The sequence below is a fragment of the Chlorocebus sabaeus genome, chromosome 4 (assembly GCF_047675955.1).
Source record: "Chlorocebus sabaeus isolate Y175 chromosome 4, mChlSab1.0.hap1, whole genome shotgun sequence".
NCBI classification, from domain to species: Eukaryota; Metazoa; Chordata; class Mammalia; order Primates; family Cercopithecidae; genus Chlorocebus; species Chlorocebus sabaeus.
Window position 1 is genome coordinate 49,350,478 of NC_132907.1, and position 18,998 is coordinate 49,369,475.

Sequence of the window (18,998 nt, forward strand, 5' to 3'; positions counted from 1 at the left end):
TTGCCTGGAAACTTTGTTTTGTTTTGTACTGATGAATGGTTCTAATTTTAATAAGGTACTTTTGAATTTATTCTAGTTAGATTGGAAGTTATTTGTCTTCTCTCGTTACTTCAGGAAAATTATTTTGGAAGTTATGATGGTGGCCTGTTCTGAAAAGCCAGTCAAATTTTAGATTTAGATCAACCAATGACTATTAGTTTCATACTAGCCAAGTTGAGAAAGTTTGGATCAATTTTCTTTTACAAACTCCATTAATGATTTTCTGAAATTGTCCTCTTACCACTGATAACATCATGCATCATGGCTGTGATACTTTCCTGAGTTGCTATCAAATTCAAAGCACTGTCAACAGGTAACTGAAAACTCACTGTCAATTCAAACTATTATATATAGATTTACATTCTGAAATTCATATTTCTGTATGTTGACATGTGTGTATACAAAATACATACATATATGTGTGTAATTCTTTTGCTATAAATTGTTGATATTCACCAATATGGATCTTACTTAAATAAGACTCGATTTCTAACTTAAGACTCAAGGACTAGGATTTTTCTTATTCTGCTGTGCAACACTTTGCACTTTCTTCTAATAACATCTCCTTACTCTTTAGTAGGTACTTACTAATGATTATTATACTGTTTATATGTTGTCACTTCCCCCATTGGATTAGCACACAAATTCAAATTGATTTATGTTGAGACTGATAACCAATCAATACTTAGATCTGAAACATAGATGTTGACTAAATCTTCTTAATATTTATGTATTCTTCTTCATTAATTCTTAATACCACATCATTCAGACTTGATAAGTACCATAATAACATCTATTTTGATCTTGTTTCATATTATGAATGCAAATAAAATCAAGTTTTTAATTTGTACTGAAGGAATATCTTTGTTAGAATTTTTCACTTTTGAAAAACAAATACAAACAAAGATAAAAGTTAAGCATTATAAATTCTCCTTTCTTCATCAGATATGTTGCTTCTGCATGGTAATTTGCTGGTGAGTCATTTAAAAATTATTCTTCGGATTATATTTACACTTAGTAATTATACGTATCCTCAGATGCTCAGTTGCTTTAAATTTGGAAAGCTATGAACAATAAGATAGAAACAGTTGCATTACAAACAAACTAGAGAGATTTACAAATGTAAATCAAGCTGTTACTAATGCTAAGAAACATTTTGATTAAAATAATGAAGTAGAAGATTAATGATATTTAAACAATGTCCTATTTTAAGCTATTACTGTTTTTAATGCACTTACATATATATACAGGGCTTACATAATAATTTATCATTTATCACTAAAAACTTAAAAAAATTGTTGGGGCTGTGGAAAAAGGACATTAGGAATACATTATTTCTTAAAAATCACTGAACTATTTATTGCAGATAGTGAATATATCTTCCCAATGGAGGTTAAACATAATTTAATTTCCATTTTTTATTGAAGAATTACCCCCCCCACACACACATATAGCATACAAAGAAGAGAATGTACACACACATACACACACACACACACACACACACAAATGCTATAATGTAACAACAATCAGTGCACCCACATTTTCAAAATATTTGCATCATTTTAATCACCCAAACTTATCTAAATTATTGCTATAAAAGCTTCAATCTTTGATAGCCTAGTAGATTTAGCCCTGGTGTGAAATATTATCTCTAGATTTATGCTAATTGGGTTTATAATTTATGAAACATTATGTCCTTAATCATCTAATTTTAGGAAATTAAATGGGAGGTCATTTAAGTTAAAATTTAGTAAACTAAGTTATGGATCTTTCAACTACTTAAGGCATATTACCTGCCTTTGAGGAAAAGAAAAGTTTCTTTCTACTGTATCATTAGAAGTTTTTTTTTAATGCTAATCATCACTCCCCATCAGAGAAATGCAAATCAAAACCATAATGAGATACCATCTCACACCAGTTAGAATGGCAGTCATTAAAATGTCAGGAAATAACAGGTGCTGGAGAGAATGTGGAGAAATAGGAACACTTTTACACTGTTGGTGGGACTGTAAACTAGTTCAACCATTGTGAAAAACAGTGTGGCGATTCCTCAAGGATCTAGAACTAGAAATACCATTTGACCCAGCCATCCCATTACTGGGTATATATCCAAAGGATTATAAATCATGCTGCTATAAAGACACATACACAAGAATGGTTATTGTGGCACTATTCACAATAACAAAGACTTGGAATCAACCCAAATGTCCATCAGTGACAGACTGGATTAAGAAAATGTGGCACATATACACCATGGAATACTATGCAGCCATAAAAAAGGATGAGTTTGTGTCCTTTGTAGGGACATGGATGCAGCTGGAAACCATCATTCTCAGCAAACTATCGCAAGAACAGAAAACCAAACACCGCATGTTCTCACTCATAGGTGGGAACTGAACAATGAGATCACCTGGACACAGGAAGGGGAACATCACACACTGGGGCCTATTGTGGGGTGGGGAGGAGTGGGGAGGGATAGTATTTGGAGATATACCTAATGTAAATGATGAGTTGATGGGTGCAGCACACCAACATGGCACATGTATACATATGTAACAAACTTGCACGTTGTGCACATGTACACTAGAACATCAACTTAGAAAAAAAAAAAAAAAAGGAGCTTCTGCACAGTGAAAGAAACCATCATCAGAGTTAACAGGCAACCTACAGAATGGGAGAAAATTTTTGCCATCTATCCATCTGACAAAGGGCTAATATCCAGAATCTACAAAGAACTTAAATTTACAAGAAAATAAACAAACAACCCCATCAAAAAATGGGTGAAGGATATGAACAGACACTTCTCAAAAGAAGACATTTATACAGCCAACAAACTTACGTAAATGTGCTCATCATCACTGATCATTAGAGCAATGCAAATCAAAACCACAATGAGATACCATCTCACGCCAGTTAGAATGGTGATCATTAAAAAGTCAGGAAACAACAGATGCTGGAGAGGATGTGAAGAAATAGGAACACTTTTACACTGCTGGTGGGACTGTAAACTAGTTCAACCATTGTGGAAGACAACGATTCTTCAAGGATCTAGAACTAGAAAAACCATTTGACCCAGCAATCCCATTACTGGGTATATACCCAAAGGATTATAAATCATTCTACTATAAAGATACATGCACACACATGTATGTTTATTGCAGCACTGTTCACAATAGCAAAGTCTTGAAACCAACCCAAATGCCCATCAGTGATAGGCTGGATAAAGAAAATGTGGCACATATACACCATGGAATACTATGCAGCCATAAAAAGGATGAATTCCTGTCCTTTGCAGGGACATGGATGAAACTGGAAACCATCATTCTCAGCAAAGTAACACAAGAAGAAAAAACCAAACACCACATGTTCTCACTCATAAGTGGGAGTTGAACAATGAGAACACATGGACACAGGGAGGGGAACATCACACACCAGGGCCTGTTGGGGGATGGGGGGCTGGGAGAGGGATAGCATTAGGATAAATACCTAATGTAAATGAGGAGTTGATAAGTGTAGCAAACCAACATGGCACATGTATACCTATGTAACAAACCTGCACATTGTGCACATATACCCCAGAACTTAAAGTATAATAAAAAAATCAAAAATCAAAAAAAAAAAAAAAGTAAAACAATATGGAGATTCTCAAAGGACTAAAAATAGAACTACTATTCAACCCAGTAATCCCAGTGCTTGGTATATACCCAAAAAGAAATAAATAATTCTATTAAAAAGACATCTGCAGCCATATATTTATCACAGTGCTATTCACAATGACAAAGTCATGGAACCAACATAAGTATCTACCAACAGTTGAATGGATAAAGAAAATGTGGGTATATATGTATGGAATACTATACAGCCATAAAGAATAATTTAGTCATGTCCTTTGCAGCAACATGGATTTTGAGGCCATTATTCTAAGTGAAATATCTCAGAGGCAGAAAATCAAATATCATGTTCTCACCTATAAATGTGAGCGAAACAATGAGTACATGTGGACATAAAGATAGAGATAATAGTCTTTGGGGACTCCAAAAGGGTGAAGAATAGGAGGTGGATGAGGGTTGAAAAATTGCCTATTGAGTACTATGTTCAATATTTTGGTGATGGGTACATTAGAAGCCCAATCACCACCATTATGCATGTAATACCCATATAAGAAACAAACACATGAATTCCCTAAATATAACATGAAAAATAAAAATAAAAATGTGTAAAAGAGTTTAAATGCTTTACATATATTTGATCATATGAAAAATGGCACTTTTATTTTTTAAAAGTACTTCAAAGCTTATTTTCAACAAAGACTAAATATGTTTGACAATAAATAATATTTTAGGACATATTAATTAATCAATTATTGAGCACCTTCAGGAAGCTGTTGTAGCAAAGAACACAGATAATTTCAGTAGAAATTATGATAGTGTGAAAACAGCCAATGCATGGGAAATACTTGATGTTATAGGAGAATAAATAGCTCATCTAATCTAATATAAATCTCAACTACTGTAATTCTCTTACTACCAGCATTAGAATCATCTAGAATATTGTTAGAAATACTAAAATTTCAGTTTCAACCCCATACATACTGAATGTATATCTTCATGTTAACAAGATTCTCATATTATTTTAATTTATGTTAACGTTTAAGACAAGCATTAGGGAAAATTACTCAGAGAAAGTGGCGTTACAAATTAACTCCCAAATGACAAGGTGGTTAGCTTGTGAAAATTAAAAGTAAAATACATTGGAAACAGAGAAATGAGTGTACTCAAAACCAAGTCTATAACTTAGGTTGTAGGTTGGATAGAGAAGACATTCAGGAAAAACTAAGACAGTTTCAATTTTGCGTTTGATGTGTTCGTGAAACATGTTGTATGGGTAGATGTTGAAAGGGAAGACAAGCTTACAAGTCGAGACCAGGGATTTGGTCTCTGCTGGACCATTGACTTGAGGATTGGTGGTATATTGATAGTAACCGAAGTCATGTAAGTGGGAAGGATTGCCCAAGGAAAATATGTAAGATGAAAAGAAAAGAAGGCCTTGGGCATAGTCTTTGGAAATACCAACTATTAAAAGATGCCAACAAATGAGACTTAAAAGAGCAGCCAAAGGTGAAACAGGAAAGTCAGAACCATATGTGATGGAGAAGCCACAGGAAAAGATGTCTTAGGAGGAAGGACTCAGTTTGTAATACTGTCTTAGTTTGGAATCTCCTAGTAGCAGAGCCTAATAAAAGAATTTGGGGTGGGTAATTTATTAAGGAAGAAATTTAAGAATCAGGATTAGGAAACAGGAGTAGTAAGACAATGTGCATTAGCCCATTTTTACGCTGCTGATAAAGACATACCCGAGACTGGGAAGTAAAAGAGGTTTACTTGGACTTATAGTTCCACATGGCTGAGAATGCTTCAGAATCATGGCAGGAGGAGAAAGGCACTTCTTATTTGGTGACGGCAAAAGAAAATGAGGAGGAAGCAAAAGCAGAAACCCCTGATAAACCTATCAGATCTCGTGAGACTTATTCACTATCACAAGAATAGCACAGGAAAGACCGGCCCCCATGATTTAATTACCACCCCCTGGGTCCCTCCCACAACATATGGGAATTCTGAGAGATACAATTCAAGTTGAGATTTGAATGTAGACACAGCCAAACCATATCACCATGAAAAAGGGAAATCTAATGAAAGATATATTATTGAGGGTTTTTTTTAGTTATAGGCAATTGGGACTGAGTCCTACTGACACTCTCTGAGGAACTGTGTAGAATGAACCTTATACTTGTTTCTCTGAAGTATAGGGGCTGTTATTAATCTGGAGACTCCAGTCCTTCATTGGTTGAACGTTGCCTTATGTGGTGTAACATACACCTCTCCTTGCCCCCCAAAAAGTTCATGCAACTGTAGGTTGAGCTGAGCAAGTTTTCTAGAGTTCCCGGAGAGCCCTGATGCAAAAATCCTGAGATGGACTTTCCACCATTGGTACAGCTGAGGTCAGAGGTGGGTCAGCTTGCAAGGATAGAAGTTGCATGGGACATCAATAGTGTTAACCACCGGTGTTCAGTACTATTCAGATAACAAATATATATAAATATATATATATATGTATATGTATGTATGATATATATTCAGATCACAAATATATATGTATATATTTGTGAAATATCTAATTAAGTATCATGGTAGTAATCAGGAAATAATGGAAATGTGAGAGTATTATTAGTGAAATAGAAGGAATGGAAGCTTTAATTAAAGGTTTTAATGAGAAGTAGAAAGTTAGATAATGAAAGTAGACCACACTTTCAAGAAATTGGTTGAGAAAGGAGAGAAGAAAAATAGTTTGGTAAGTAGAGGGCTACTTGTGATTAATAGAGTCATTTATTTATGACAAGAATGTCATGCAATAAATAAGAGCACAGAGTCTGAAGCCATATTCCCTGGATTCAAATCCTGGCTTCAGCACTAATTAGCTGTGTGACTTTATACAAGTTATTTAAATTCTCTGTGCCTCAATTTCATTATCTGTAAAATGAAGATAATGATAGCAATCTCTTAATGTTGTTGTGAGGATTAAGTAGGTAAATATGAGTAGAAGGTTTAGTCGAGAGTCAGGAAAATAGCATTTAATATCCAAGGGTTAGATATGGTTATGATTTTAATTATTGTAACTGGACATTCAAACACAGCTGAAAGAGTAGCTTTAAATGGAATGAGAAACACTTCTTTCATTGTTTATAAGAGAAATAAGGACAGAAGGAGAAAAAATAAGTTTCTCTCTAAATGAGTTAGTAGATATTAAGTAAAAGCTTCTGTTTCTTTTTGAAATTCTATGTAAAGTCATCTTCTGTGAGTGAAAGAAACTGTTGAGGGAAGGAAATAGGAAAGTTGAGACAGCATAAAATGCTTTAAATGGTTCAATTTAAAAAAAAAAAGTGGAAGAGAGATTGAGTTAACCACGGTAGGCGTGTTATATCAGTCCATACTCTTGTTCAGTTCAGGGCCAGATCACTTCCCTACACACAGATACACACACACACACACAAACAAACACACCAAGCAAAACTATAGTAATAAAGTTTAAAGTCATTTAGAGCAGGAAAACTAAAGGATTTTAAAAATATTCAAGCACACATTTAGCTGTGTTACAATGGTTATAATGATTGTTTCTACTTCTACCAATCATCTAACGCTTGACTCTTACTCCATAATTACAAATAAATTAACATACTAAAGATGTTTTAGATGGACAATTTACTTGCTTTGTAATCAAAGATTCTCTTCTAGTTGCTAAATACACTAAAGTCTCATCATCACTGGTTTTTCAATTACATGCTTAGTTAAGTGTTAAACAGCGTTAAATTGACTTTTCAAAAACAATGCTCAACCTGGCCATTTTCAAATAAAAAATAATAATAATTGATAAATGAAAAACTATGTAGTGTAAATAACTTCCAAGTTCTTTTGAATCCTGCATTTTTACATAGATGAAAGTATAGTTTCTTGTGAAATATCTGAATGGATAGCTAAGTTCCATAAGCAAGAAAGCAAATGTTTATTTATGTTGGAAGAGGTTATTCTGAATGGAAGAATAACACGTTTCACTTGTAATGTTTTCTACAAATATTTTAAAATTACATTGGGTTGGGGCCAGGCAAGGTGGCTCATACCTGTAATCCCAGCACTTTGGGAGGCCAAGGCAGGTGGATCACCTAAGGTCAGGAATTCAAGACCAGTCTGACCAACATGGTGAAACTCCGTCTCTACTGAAAATACAAAATTAGCTGGGCATGGTGGTGCATGCCTGTAATCCCAGCTTCGGCTGAGGCAGGAGAATAGCTAGAACCCAGGAGGCCGAGTTTACAGTGACCAGTCTGACCAACATGGTAAAACCCGCTCTACTGAAAATACAAAATGAGCTGAGCATGGTGGTGCATGCTTGTAATCTCAGCTATGGCTGATGAAGGAGAATCGCTAGAACCCACGAAGCTGAGGTTGCAGTGAGCCAAGATCATGCCATTGCACTCCAGCCTGGGCATAAAGAGTGAAACTCCATCTCAGAGAAAAACCAAAAAAAACAAAACAAAACAAATAAAATAAAATAAAATAAAATTACATTCAGTTGGAATTTTGACTGTTTTCCATGCAAAGTAGATACATATTTTATTTCAAAAAATATTTTGAGAGCCAAAGAATTCATTATTCCATAGAAAAATCTACGTTTTGTTACCCAGCTTTCCAAAAAAGGCAATATACAGTGAAGATAAAATAGGAGTATCTGACTCAAACTTCTGCTAAAAAGCAAACAAATCTCTAAACCACCTGCTTTCCTTCATTTGTGATTTTCCTTTAGTTTTTTTTTTTGTTTTGTTTTTTGTTTTTTTCCATTTGTTTTATTGAAAATCAAATTCGGGAAGATTTGATGTTATTTTTTATGATTATATGACTTACTATGTAAAGACTATGCAACTTAAAACTTTTTCATAAAATAACCAGTGACACATTTTTGCTAAGAAAAAAAAAATTCTCAAAGATATGCATTGAAGATGTTGCTGTATTTATAGCATAGTTCTTGAAAATGATTCAATCTTGCTTCAAAAATTCTAGAAACAATACTTGTTAAACGAATTAGTATATTACCCAGCTTTTCTATATGAATTTATGTATTTTTATATGTAGGATAATAAAGAGAATTTATGGCTTCAATTGCTGTGTAAATAGCTGGCAATACTAGAATTTTTCTTGGTAAAAATTAAGATAGATTAGTCATAAACCCAATGATAATTTACTTAAACATAAAAAAGTTAAAAGGAAAGTTGATTGTTGGTCTTTGATGAGCAAACAATTTTAAATATTTTTTTATTATTATTATTTGTCAAATTACATTTAAAACACATGTAGTCACTGGAATATGAAATTTACAGTTTTTTTAATTCTGTAAGAAAAATGTCTCTTCAGAGACTATTTTAGCATTGCTGTGTTTATATTGAGAATGAGACATATATTTTTACTCAACTGGATTTTTAACCTGTTTGCTTTTTAATGATTTTCCTAATAATTACCATTTATTATTTATTTATCACATAACATACATTCGGTATCACTACTAATTCTCACAGCACCCAGTATGTTAGATATTATCATCTCAAATTGACATATAAAAAAACTGAAAAACTGAAAAGTTAAAAAATGTATATATACTCAAAGTCAAAAGTCAAGAATATAGAGTAGATTAAACACTGACACCACTGGTTCCAGCACTCATGGAGTTTTACAATGCCAATAAAACTTAATGTGGTCAATTAAGATACTCAGATATTTTTTAATTGACACTCAGATATGTGTAAACACCCTTGAAATCATAACACATTTTCATGCATGTTTATTTTGGCAAATGAAGGTCTATAGCTTTCATCTGATACTATAGATTGTCCTAGAAATAAAGTTTAAAGAAGCTCTATAGTGTAGCCTACTTTCAAATAGCTAATTAATGTAGCATTTATGATTTATTTGAACATGGAAATTAGTTCCATCACTCACCAAAAAGTCTTTTGCCTTTTTAACAAACATATTAACTTGTGTTTCACAAAAATAATAGATGGTGTGTATTGATGCCAATGTACATATAGATACCCCACAGGCAAGACTCTACTGTGGGCATGTGCTACACTGTAAAATTATCTTGAGATATTATAAATCAGGTGATACATCTATCTATGTGTGTGTGTGTGTGTGTGTGTGTGTGTATATATATATATATATATATATGCTTCCTGAAAGTAAAAAGTTAACTTCTTATAGGCAGTATTTTATAGATTTGAGACATGGGGTTAGAATCATGAACTTAAAGTTCCATCTGATTTGATGAGTAATTATTAATAATTTGATATTTTTCAATTTATGTGATTTGCTCTTCTAACACAATGGGAAGTACAACTTCTTATCCCTGTCTTCCAGAAATGTAAAGTGCATAAAATTATTCCTGAAGATCTGTAATTTTACTCTAACACAAACTGGTACTAGATTAATAGGAAAAAATGGCATACAAATTTGTTATCTGCACATGTATGTACAGGAGTCATACAAAATGTGAGAACTCAAAGAAATACCAGATCATTGATGCTTTTATACCATCTTGGGGTTACAGAAAGAATAGGGGCTTATAGCATGGCAAGACAGATTGTCAGAGGTGGAGCAGAAGAAGAAAGGCGTGGGGTAAAGGCAATGTTGTGCAGATGTACAGGTAGCAGCCCTCAGAAAGAACAGGTGATAGCCTATGGTAAATGTTTCTCTGTCAGATCTTAAAAGGTGTCAGACTCTCTGTTAATCTTACAGGACCTTGACAAGGTGGGCCTCAGGAAAAGCCTGCTTGCATCTGTTGTTTATTTCACTTTATTTAGTCCACAGATGCAAATCTCTCCACAAAAGACACCTTTGTAGGGCTATTCTTGTCTGCAGGCCCTCTGAACAGCCAACTCAAAATATGTCAAAGAGGTGTATTTTGGGGTGAAATATTTTTAGTTTCCTTTAGGGGTGACAATTAGATTAACATGTTTAAAAGATGTCCTGTTTGAATCATGGAAAATGAGTTTGAGTTGGAGGAAGACATGTATAAACAGGTACAGTGAATGTAGTTAAGAAGCTGGTTATGAGTTGAAGGAGAGAGAGTAGCTTTGACCAGAATGTTGATGCAGAGAAATGGAAAATTATTGAAACTTTTGGTAGGTAAAACTTACATAATTTGGTGATGATGTAAGGATTGGGATGAAGGAGTAGAGGATAAACTAAGGTGTTTCAGTTTTATAAATAAGGGTATAATTTCATGGATATAAAAACAATATAAATGTGATTTGAAAGTTCTTTAGATTGCTTACATTTGCCATGCCTTCTATTCCCTTCAATTATCCTTCTAGTTCTCAGTCATAGACAGAGCATGATGGTTATTGTATTTACCATTTCCATTGCCACTTATATTTTCCATTATCCTCTCTCTTAGTCCATTTTTCTGAGAGGAAAACCTAAGATTGGGTAATTAATAAAGAAGAAAGGTTATTTGGCTCACGATTCTGATGACTGGAAAGTTCAAGTTTGGGCATCGGTATTGGTGAGGGTCTCAGGCTGCTTCCACTCATGGCAGAAAGTGAAGGGGAGCAGGAGTATGCAGAGACCATATGGTAAGAAAGGAAGCGAGAGAGAGAGAGAGAGAGAGAGAGGGAAGAGGTGCCAGAATCTTTTTATCACCAAGCTCCCTAGGGAACTAATAGAGTAAGAATTCACTCACGCCTGAGGGAGGGCATAATCTTTGTCCTTGAGGGATCCACCCCTATGACCCAAATACCTTTCAATAGATCCCACCTACAACACTGAGGATAAAATCTCAACATGAAGTTTGGAGAGTGCTATCCAAACCATAGCACAAATCATTACAGTCTGCTTTGTATGATCCCTACTCCTAACATACACATATAGGGAAAGGTCACCAAAGACATTACTGAAACTAAATCTAGAGGATAATTTTGAATTCACATTTAGACGTATCACATATTTTGGAGAAAAAAAGGCAGCCTAAAACTCATTTTTAAAAATCTCGTATTAGTATATTTTTGAACTAAAAATATTAAAAGTACAGAAATAAATGATCAATGAACATGGAGGAGGAATTAAAAATGTTTTCTAAGAATTTCAGAAAATATTCTAGAATGTAGGGGAAATGTTGGGGGAATATAGAGGCAATGTAGGGAATGCAGAGAAAGGTAGAGGAAAATGCAGAGACTAAATACATTAAATAAAGATAAGGAAAAAATCGAATGCCGAATAGAGGATCAAATTGAGATCCAAAGTCTCAACATCCAACTAGAGGAGTTCAACTTAGAATTAATTCTATATGGAGTCAACTTTGAGAGTTTAATAAAGACAATTTCAGACAAGAAAGATTCAGAAAACATACCATCTTTCTTAGTTGTTTACTTGAGGATTTTTTCCAGCAACACGAATAAATAAACCAAAAGAGAAACATGGCATTTAGGAATACTGAGCCAAACCAAGGATGTCGTAAAGAGAAATTCTATAGGAAAATCTTTGAAGAAAAAACTCGATGTCTATCTGGTGGGATAAGGAGGCTAGAAAAAATAATACTAGATTAAAGGCTAATTACTCAAGAAATAAACGTAATCAGCAAGTGCAGGATTAACAAATCCACTGGATGAACAAGTCTTGTTATTCCACTGATGAGCAAGAAAGGAAATGTCATGAAATACACCATTTGGCTTTGTGGTAAATATTTATATGGCCAGAGTTATGTTAACACTTTAGGAGTTTGAAAGTTTCAATTATAGGAACAAAGTTATAATCTACCTTTACATTATAACATTAGAGATGACAGGAGTCTTCAAATGGAAGTGAAGGAGGGAGTTTTTTTACTTTCACCTGATAAAATATCTTAGAGTTATCTGAACAAGAAATAATAGCAAATATGGTGCATAAAGCTACAAAGCAAGCTAGGGTAAGAATTAACACTAGTGACATAGCTATAGCATGAGAAAGGAAGATTTGGGGTACTATAAGTGGCAAAACCCCATTTTATGACAGTTAGTTTATAAACAATGCCTGTAATTATATAAGAAATGGAAACAAGCATGTTGCTTAATGATATGAATTAAACACCTTTTAACATGGAAAAGTGAGACTGATGGGTTTGAAAGTGAATCTTTGCCACTCTTTATAAACACTCTTGTTAGATCTCATTTTTAATAATCATGTATATGCATACTTTTATAAATTTTTGTAATTATACAGAAAGTTTTAAAAATAAAAACATATTAGAATTTTAAGTGGTAATTATTTTATAGTATATTTAGATCTGATGGAATAAACTTTTGATCTTATGTTTCCAAAGAATTGTATTGGCATCCTTGCTTTTCAAAAATCTATTTGTCAGTGACTTCTAAATATATTAAGTCATATTTTGCTTACAATATATTACTACAACTATTAGAAAGTATGCCATTTTATCATTTTTTGACTTTGCCAACTTACACATTACTTGTAACATCTAGTTTATTTCACTGTCTGACTACCACTACTAAGTGTCCTTTTCAAAGAATAGTTTGTTATTTTTATTCACATCACATGGAAGTGGTATTTTCATACATTCTTGCAAGTCTTGTTAGGTGTGGGGAAACAGACAAAAAGAAAAAGCTCCTATTTTTAATGTGTTGTATTCTAACAGAGATTACTACCTAATTTCCAAATTCATTGCCCATTATTCAGTACCTGTTTTCTTAGGATAGATTTCTTTTGACCATAACCCCTGTGAAACTTAATCCTTCTTTGGATTTTCTAATCATGTTTTTCTGGTTCTGCTCTCACACCTTGGCAGGTATTAACAATACCCTTAACTTAATCAACCTTCTGGCTCAGCTACTTTTAAAACATAAGTTCCACTTTTTAGCCTTTTCTCCTCATTTGACACATCTTCCCTTAGTGACTTCTCAGTCACCGATGATGTATGTATTTTCTTCTCTGAGTGCCTGACCTACATAGAGGCATTAGGATGTGCTATGGGCATCTGAAACTTAACTTGCTGAAAACTAAACTTACTTTGTTTCCGCCACGCTCACTCAAGTATGCTTCCTTATGTCCTGAGATATCACAGTACTTGGCATATAGCAACGATTATGACATTTTTGTGCATGAAGGACCTGTCAAAGCACATACCGCTGTGTCTCAAATGTAGAGTTTCTGATTCAGTAGGTCTGGAGTGGAGACTGTGAATGTGTGTTTCTGAAGAATTCCCATGTGCTATTGGTGGTTTGGCAACCACACCTTCAGAACTACTGGCATACAATAATCATTTAATGTTTGCTAGATCAATAATTACTATGAGTCAATGAATGCTTAAAATAGTAATATAGCTTAAAATTCAAACTTAATATGAATAAATGATAAGAAATTGTCATATAACTTTAAATTTTTAGTTTGAAAGGAAAAGGAAGATCATTTAGTCAAATACTCTCTTATTGTTGATTAATAAATGAGATCTGGAAGGGTTAAATGACTTGTGTGAGGAAAAACAAATAGATTAGATCAACCCTGAGTTTCATAAAAAATAAAATAACTATATATATATATAACATTTGTACTTAGCTACAAAAGGATTAATTTTCCAAATTCAGAGATAGAGATAGAGATTATGTTTTCCCTAGATTAGTAGGCCTTTGTATACAGGCACGAAATTCCCAAAAATGAATAAAATGCTACTAAGTTTCAGTGCTGTTCCTTGTATTTCTGAGATGCATGGAAAAGAAAGTAGAAATGAAGATTTCAGTGTGTCAGCTAAGGTTTCAGATTCTCACCACTCCAAGCAGTGTTCGAGCAAGCAAGTTACTTCAGAGAGATGTACATAGGCCTTCAGGCTTTAAATAGTTTGATGGACAGTCTGGTTATCAAAGAAAGTCTCATGACAAAGTGATATTTCATTTGAGGGTACTAGTGTTCAAAAGAGAATGTTCAAACAAAATTTTTTTTTTTTTGCAAAATGAAAGTATGTAGGAAAAAATGAAGAAATGCAATACAATGGGTTGCTGTTTCTCATTAGATAGGTCTATTATCAATTACCAAGTACAATTACAATAATTATGGGCAAAGCTCAGGAGACCTAGATCTAGTCAGAGCTGTGTTATCAAGAAAATATTTCAGAAAATATTTTCCATGTAAAATATATCAAATGTGTGTTACATGAGGAAATAATATTATTTTGACATCTTTATTCAGTTGTGTTATCAGCTATTAAAATTTGTACTCAATACTGTCATCTATACAATGAAACAAAATTTTTAAACCTAATTAATTTTTTTCAATGTGTGGTCTTATGACCCCCTGCTTTTGAAACACCTAGGGATTGTTTCTCAAACTTTAAGGTGTATATCTATGCACGTGAGTCATCTGGAGAGGTTTTTAAGATGCAAATCTTTATTCCATAGGTCTTGGATGAGGCTTGAAATTATTCTCTTCTAATAGGCACCCAGGTAATATCCATGCTTATATGGTCCTGTTTGACTATCAAGGATGCAGGGATGCTACTTACAAACAAATTCTCTCCCTCTCTCTCTCTCTCTTTCTCTTTCTCTCTCTCTCTCTCTCTCTCTCTCTCTCTCTCTGTCCCTCCCTCTCTCTCTCTCTCTTTGGGTGTGTGTGTGTGTGCACGCGCATGTGTGTATAAATATAAATAGGCAGATATGTCAAAAAAGCAACGCCCTCCCCAGATCTTAAAAAAAAATCATAGTTGAGGCCTACTTGTTTAAATGAACTTCAGTGTCTAAGCTAACTTTCAGCTATACAGTAATTTGGATCTAGTCTCACCAGGATATTCTCCTGAATCCTAAATTGGAAGCCTGCTACAGTCTCTTAGTTCTCAGTAATTTACAGGGCATCTGTGTTGCTGAAGTATGTATGATCTTCAAATACCTGCCAAGCTCCCTACCTGTCAATTACAAATTTAATTAGATTCTGATCTTTTGCTAAAAAGCCTAAGATAAAACCTATTATACTCTCCATAGTTATAAATTTTTCTTAAAAACCAAGAGCCAATCAATTTCATACTTCTTTCAGAACTCAATTTAAAAAATGGTATAATATTTTGTTTTTGCCCCATCACTGGCTTTTTTTTTGTAGTTACTCCCTTAAATTCACTCTTAACTCCCTTCCACAGTATCTTAGTTCTTTACAGGAAATGTTCACGTAAATAAAATGCCTTATACATTCTGTAACACGAAATAGGTTCATTCGACCCGGGTTCCTTCATCTTAAAGGATTTCTTTTTTCTTTTAACTGAGTATTCAAATGTTATTAAATATAGCAAACAAAATAATATGATTTCTCATACAGCCTAACAATGTTTTTTTAATTTTATTTTTCTTTCCTTACAGTATAAGCAAGTGGAACAATACATGTCATTCCATAAGTTACCAGCTGATATGCGTCAGAAGATACATGATTACTATGAACACAGATACCAAGGCAAAATCTTTGATGAGGAAAATATTCTCAATGAACTCAATGATCCTCTGAGAGAGGTAAGATTTATTGTCCTCAGTATCCATAATACATGATCATTGTTTATTTTCTGTCTTCATGGAGAATCTTCTAGTCTATGTTACTCTAAAGAAAAACCTAAACTTAATATTAAGATATTTTATCCTTATCTTCTTTAGCTTCTCACATATATGAGCTCTTAATTGTGGAAAAAAGTATTGGAAAATTGCTCTTCTATTTGTGATTCTCAGACTGTTCTCTTTTCTGTATTTCTGGCTTTTTAAAATTCCTTCTTGTGGCCTCATTGTCCATATCATCCCCATTTTTCTCTCCCTTTCTTATCAAACTGATTCTTCTTTTTGATTCCTATTCTTCCTCCAATCTTCACTTTCCTGGATCATCTCATGGACCCTGATAACAGAATGACTTGCCGTGAGCAGTTCATTTCCTATTATCTCATTAAAACACTTTGCAACATTAATAACCACCTATTTGCTTTGCATCATCTTTCTATTCCTCCCTAGAAATCTTCCTTCTTCCCACTAGAATATTCAGATCACTCCTGGAACAAAATAACTTGTTCTTGATTATTCATAGTTTTTACACTGCTTTGCCCTCTCCTTTCTTTTACTGCCAATCTTCTCAAAAGGTTTCTGTGTACTCACTGAATCGTGATTTGGTCTTAGCTTCTTTACCAAAGTTGTTCATTTGAAAGTTGTCAATGACCTGTCATGTTGAACTGTAGCTTCTACAATCCCTACCTATCATGGGAGGGACCCCATGGGAGGTAATTGAATCATGGGGATGATTACCCCCAGGCCTTGTTGTTGGTAGTGAGTGAATTCTCATGAAATCTGATGATTTTATAAGGGGCTTTTATCCCTTTTGGTCGACACCTCTTCTTTCTGCCACCAAGCAAAGAAGGACATGTTTGCTTCCCCTTCTGCCATGATTGTAAGTTTCCTGAGGCCTCCCTGGCTATCCTGAACTGTGAGTCAAATAAACCTCCTTCCTTTATAAATTACCTATTTTCGGGTATGTCTTTATTAGCAGCATGAGAACAGACTGTTTCAGTAAACTGGTACAGAGTAGTTGGGCACTGCTTCAAAGATACCTGAAATTGTGGAAACAACTTTGGAACTGGGTAACAGGCAGAGGTTGAAACAATTTGGAGGGCTCAGAAGAAGAGAGTAAAATGTGGGAAAGTTTGAAACTTCCTAGAGGCTTGTTGAATGGCTTTGACCACAATGCTGATAGTGCTATGGACAATAAAGTCCAGGCTGAGGTGGTCTCAGATGGAGATGAGGATCTTGTTAGGAACTGAAGCAAAGGTGACTGTTGTTATGCTTTAGCAAAGAGACCGGTGGCATTTTGCTGCTGCCATAGAGATCTGTGGAACTTTGAAGTTGAGAGAAATAATTCAGGGTATCTAGTGGAAAAAAATTTCTAAGCAGCAAAGTGTTCAAAAGTTGACAGAGCATAAAACTTTGAAATATTTGCAGCATGACCATGTAGTAGAAAAGAAAAAGCCCACATTCTGGGGAGAAATTCAAGCCTTCTGCAGCAATTTACATCAGTGACAAGGCAGTGGATGTTAATCACAAGGGTAATGGAGAAAATATCTCCAGGGCATGTCAGAGACCTTCCCATCAGTCCCTCCCATCACAGTCCTGGAGGTCTAGGAGGAAAAAATAGTTTCATGAGCTGGGCCCATAGGCTGCCTGCTGTGTGCAGCCTAGGGATTTGGTGCCCTGCATCCCAGCTTCTCCAGCCATAGATAAAAGGGGCCAAGGTACAGCTCAGGTTGTGGTTTCAGAGGCTTCAGAGGCCCCAACCCTTGGGATCTTCCACATGATGTTGAGCCTGCGGGGGCACAGAAGTCAAGAATTGAGGTTTTGGAACCTCCACCTAGATTTCAGAGGATGTATGGAAATGCCTGGATGTCCAGGAATAAGTTTGCTGCAGGGACAGGGCCCTCATGGAAAACCTCTCCTAGGGCAGTGCAGAAGGGAAATGTGAGGTTAAAACCCTGACAGGGAGTCCCCATTGGGGCACTGCCTAGTGGAGCTGTGAGAAGAGGGCCATCATTCTCCAGACCCAGAATGGTAGATCCACCAACATCTTGCACCCTGAAACTGGAAAAACTGCAGATACTCAATGAATGCTAACCTGTGAAAGCAGCTGGGAGATGGGCTATACCCTGCAAAGCCACAGGACAGAGCTGCCCAAGGCCACGCGAACCCACCTCTTGCATCAGCATGCCCTGGATGTGAGACATGGAGTCAAAGGAGGTCATTTTGGAGCTTTAAGATTTGACTGCCCTGCTTGATTTTGGACTTGCATGGGGCCTGTAGCCTCTTCACTTTGGCCAATTTCTCCCATTTGGAATGGCTGTATTTACCTGATACCTATACCCTCATAATAGTAAATAACTTTCTTTTGAGTTTGCAGGCTCATAGGCAGAAGAGACTTGCCTTGACTCAGATGAGACTTTGGACTGTTGAATTTTGAGTTAATGCTGAAATGAGATAAGACTTTGGGGGATTACTGGGAAGGAATGATTGGTTTGGAAATGTGAGGACATGAGATTTGGGAGGGGGCAGGGGTGGAATGATATGGTTTGGCTCTGTTCCCACCCAAATCTCATCTTGAATTGTACCTCCCATAATCCCTACATGTCATGGGAGGTACCTGGTAGGAGGTAATTGAATCATGGGGCAGTTACTCCCATGCTGCTGTTCTTGTGATAGTGAGTGAGTTCTCACAAGATCTTATGGTATTATAAGGGCCTTCGTCCCCTTTTGCTCATCACTTCTCCTTGCTGCCATCTTGTGAAGAAATACATGTTTGCTTCCCCTTTTACCATAAGTGTAAGTTTCCTGAGGCCTCCCCCACCAGGCTGAACTGTGAGTCAAATAAAGC

At 35.1% G+C, this 18,998-nt stretch overlaps 1 protein-coding gene across 1 annotated transcript in view; it reads left to right on the forward strand.

The window, feature by feature from the left end:
- Positions 1-18,998, forward strand: part of HCN1 (hyperpolarization activated cyclic nucleotide gated potassium channel 1) — a 446,479-nt gene that overhangs the window by 344,243 nt on the left and 83,238 nt on the right. Inside the window, exon 5 of the mRNA XM_007961536.3 lies at positions 15,971-16,117. Coding sequence (XP_007959727.1) covers positions 15,971-16,117 — 147 coding nt within the window. The remainder of the gene's footprint in view (positions 1-15,970; positions 16,118-18,998) is intronic.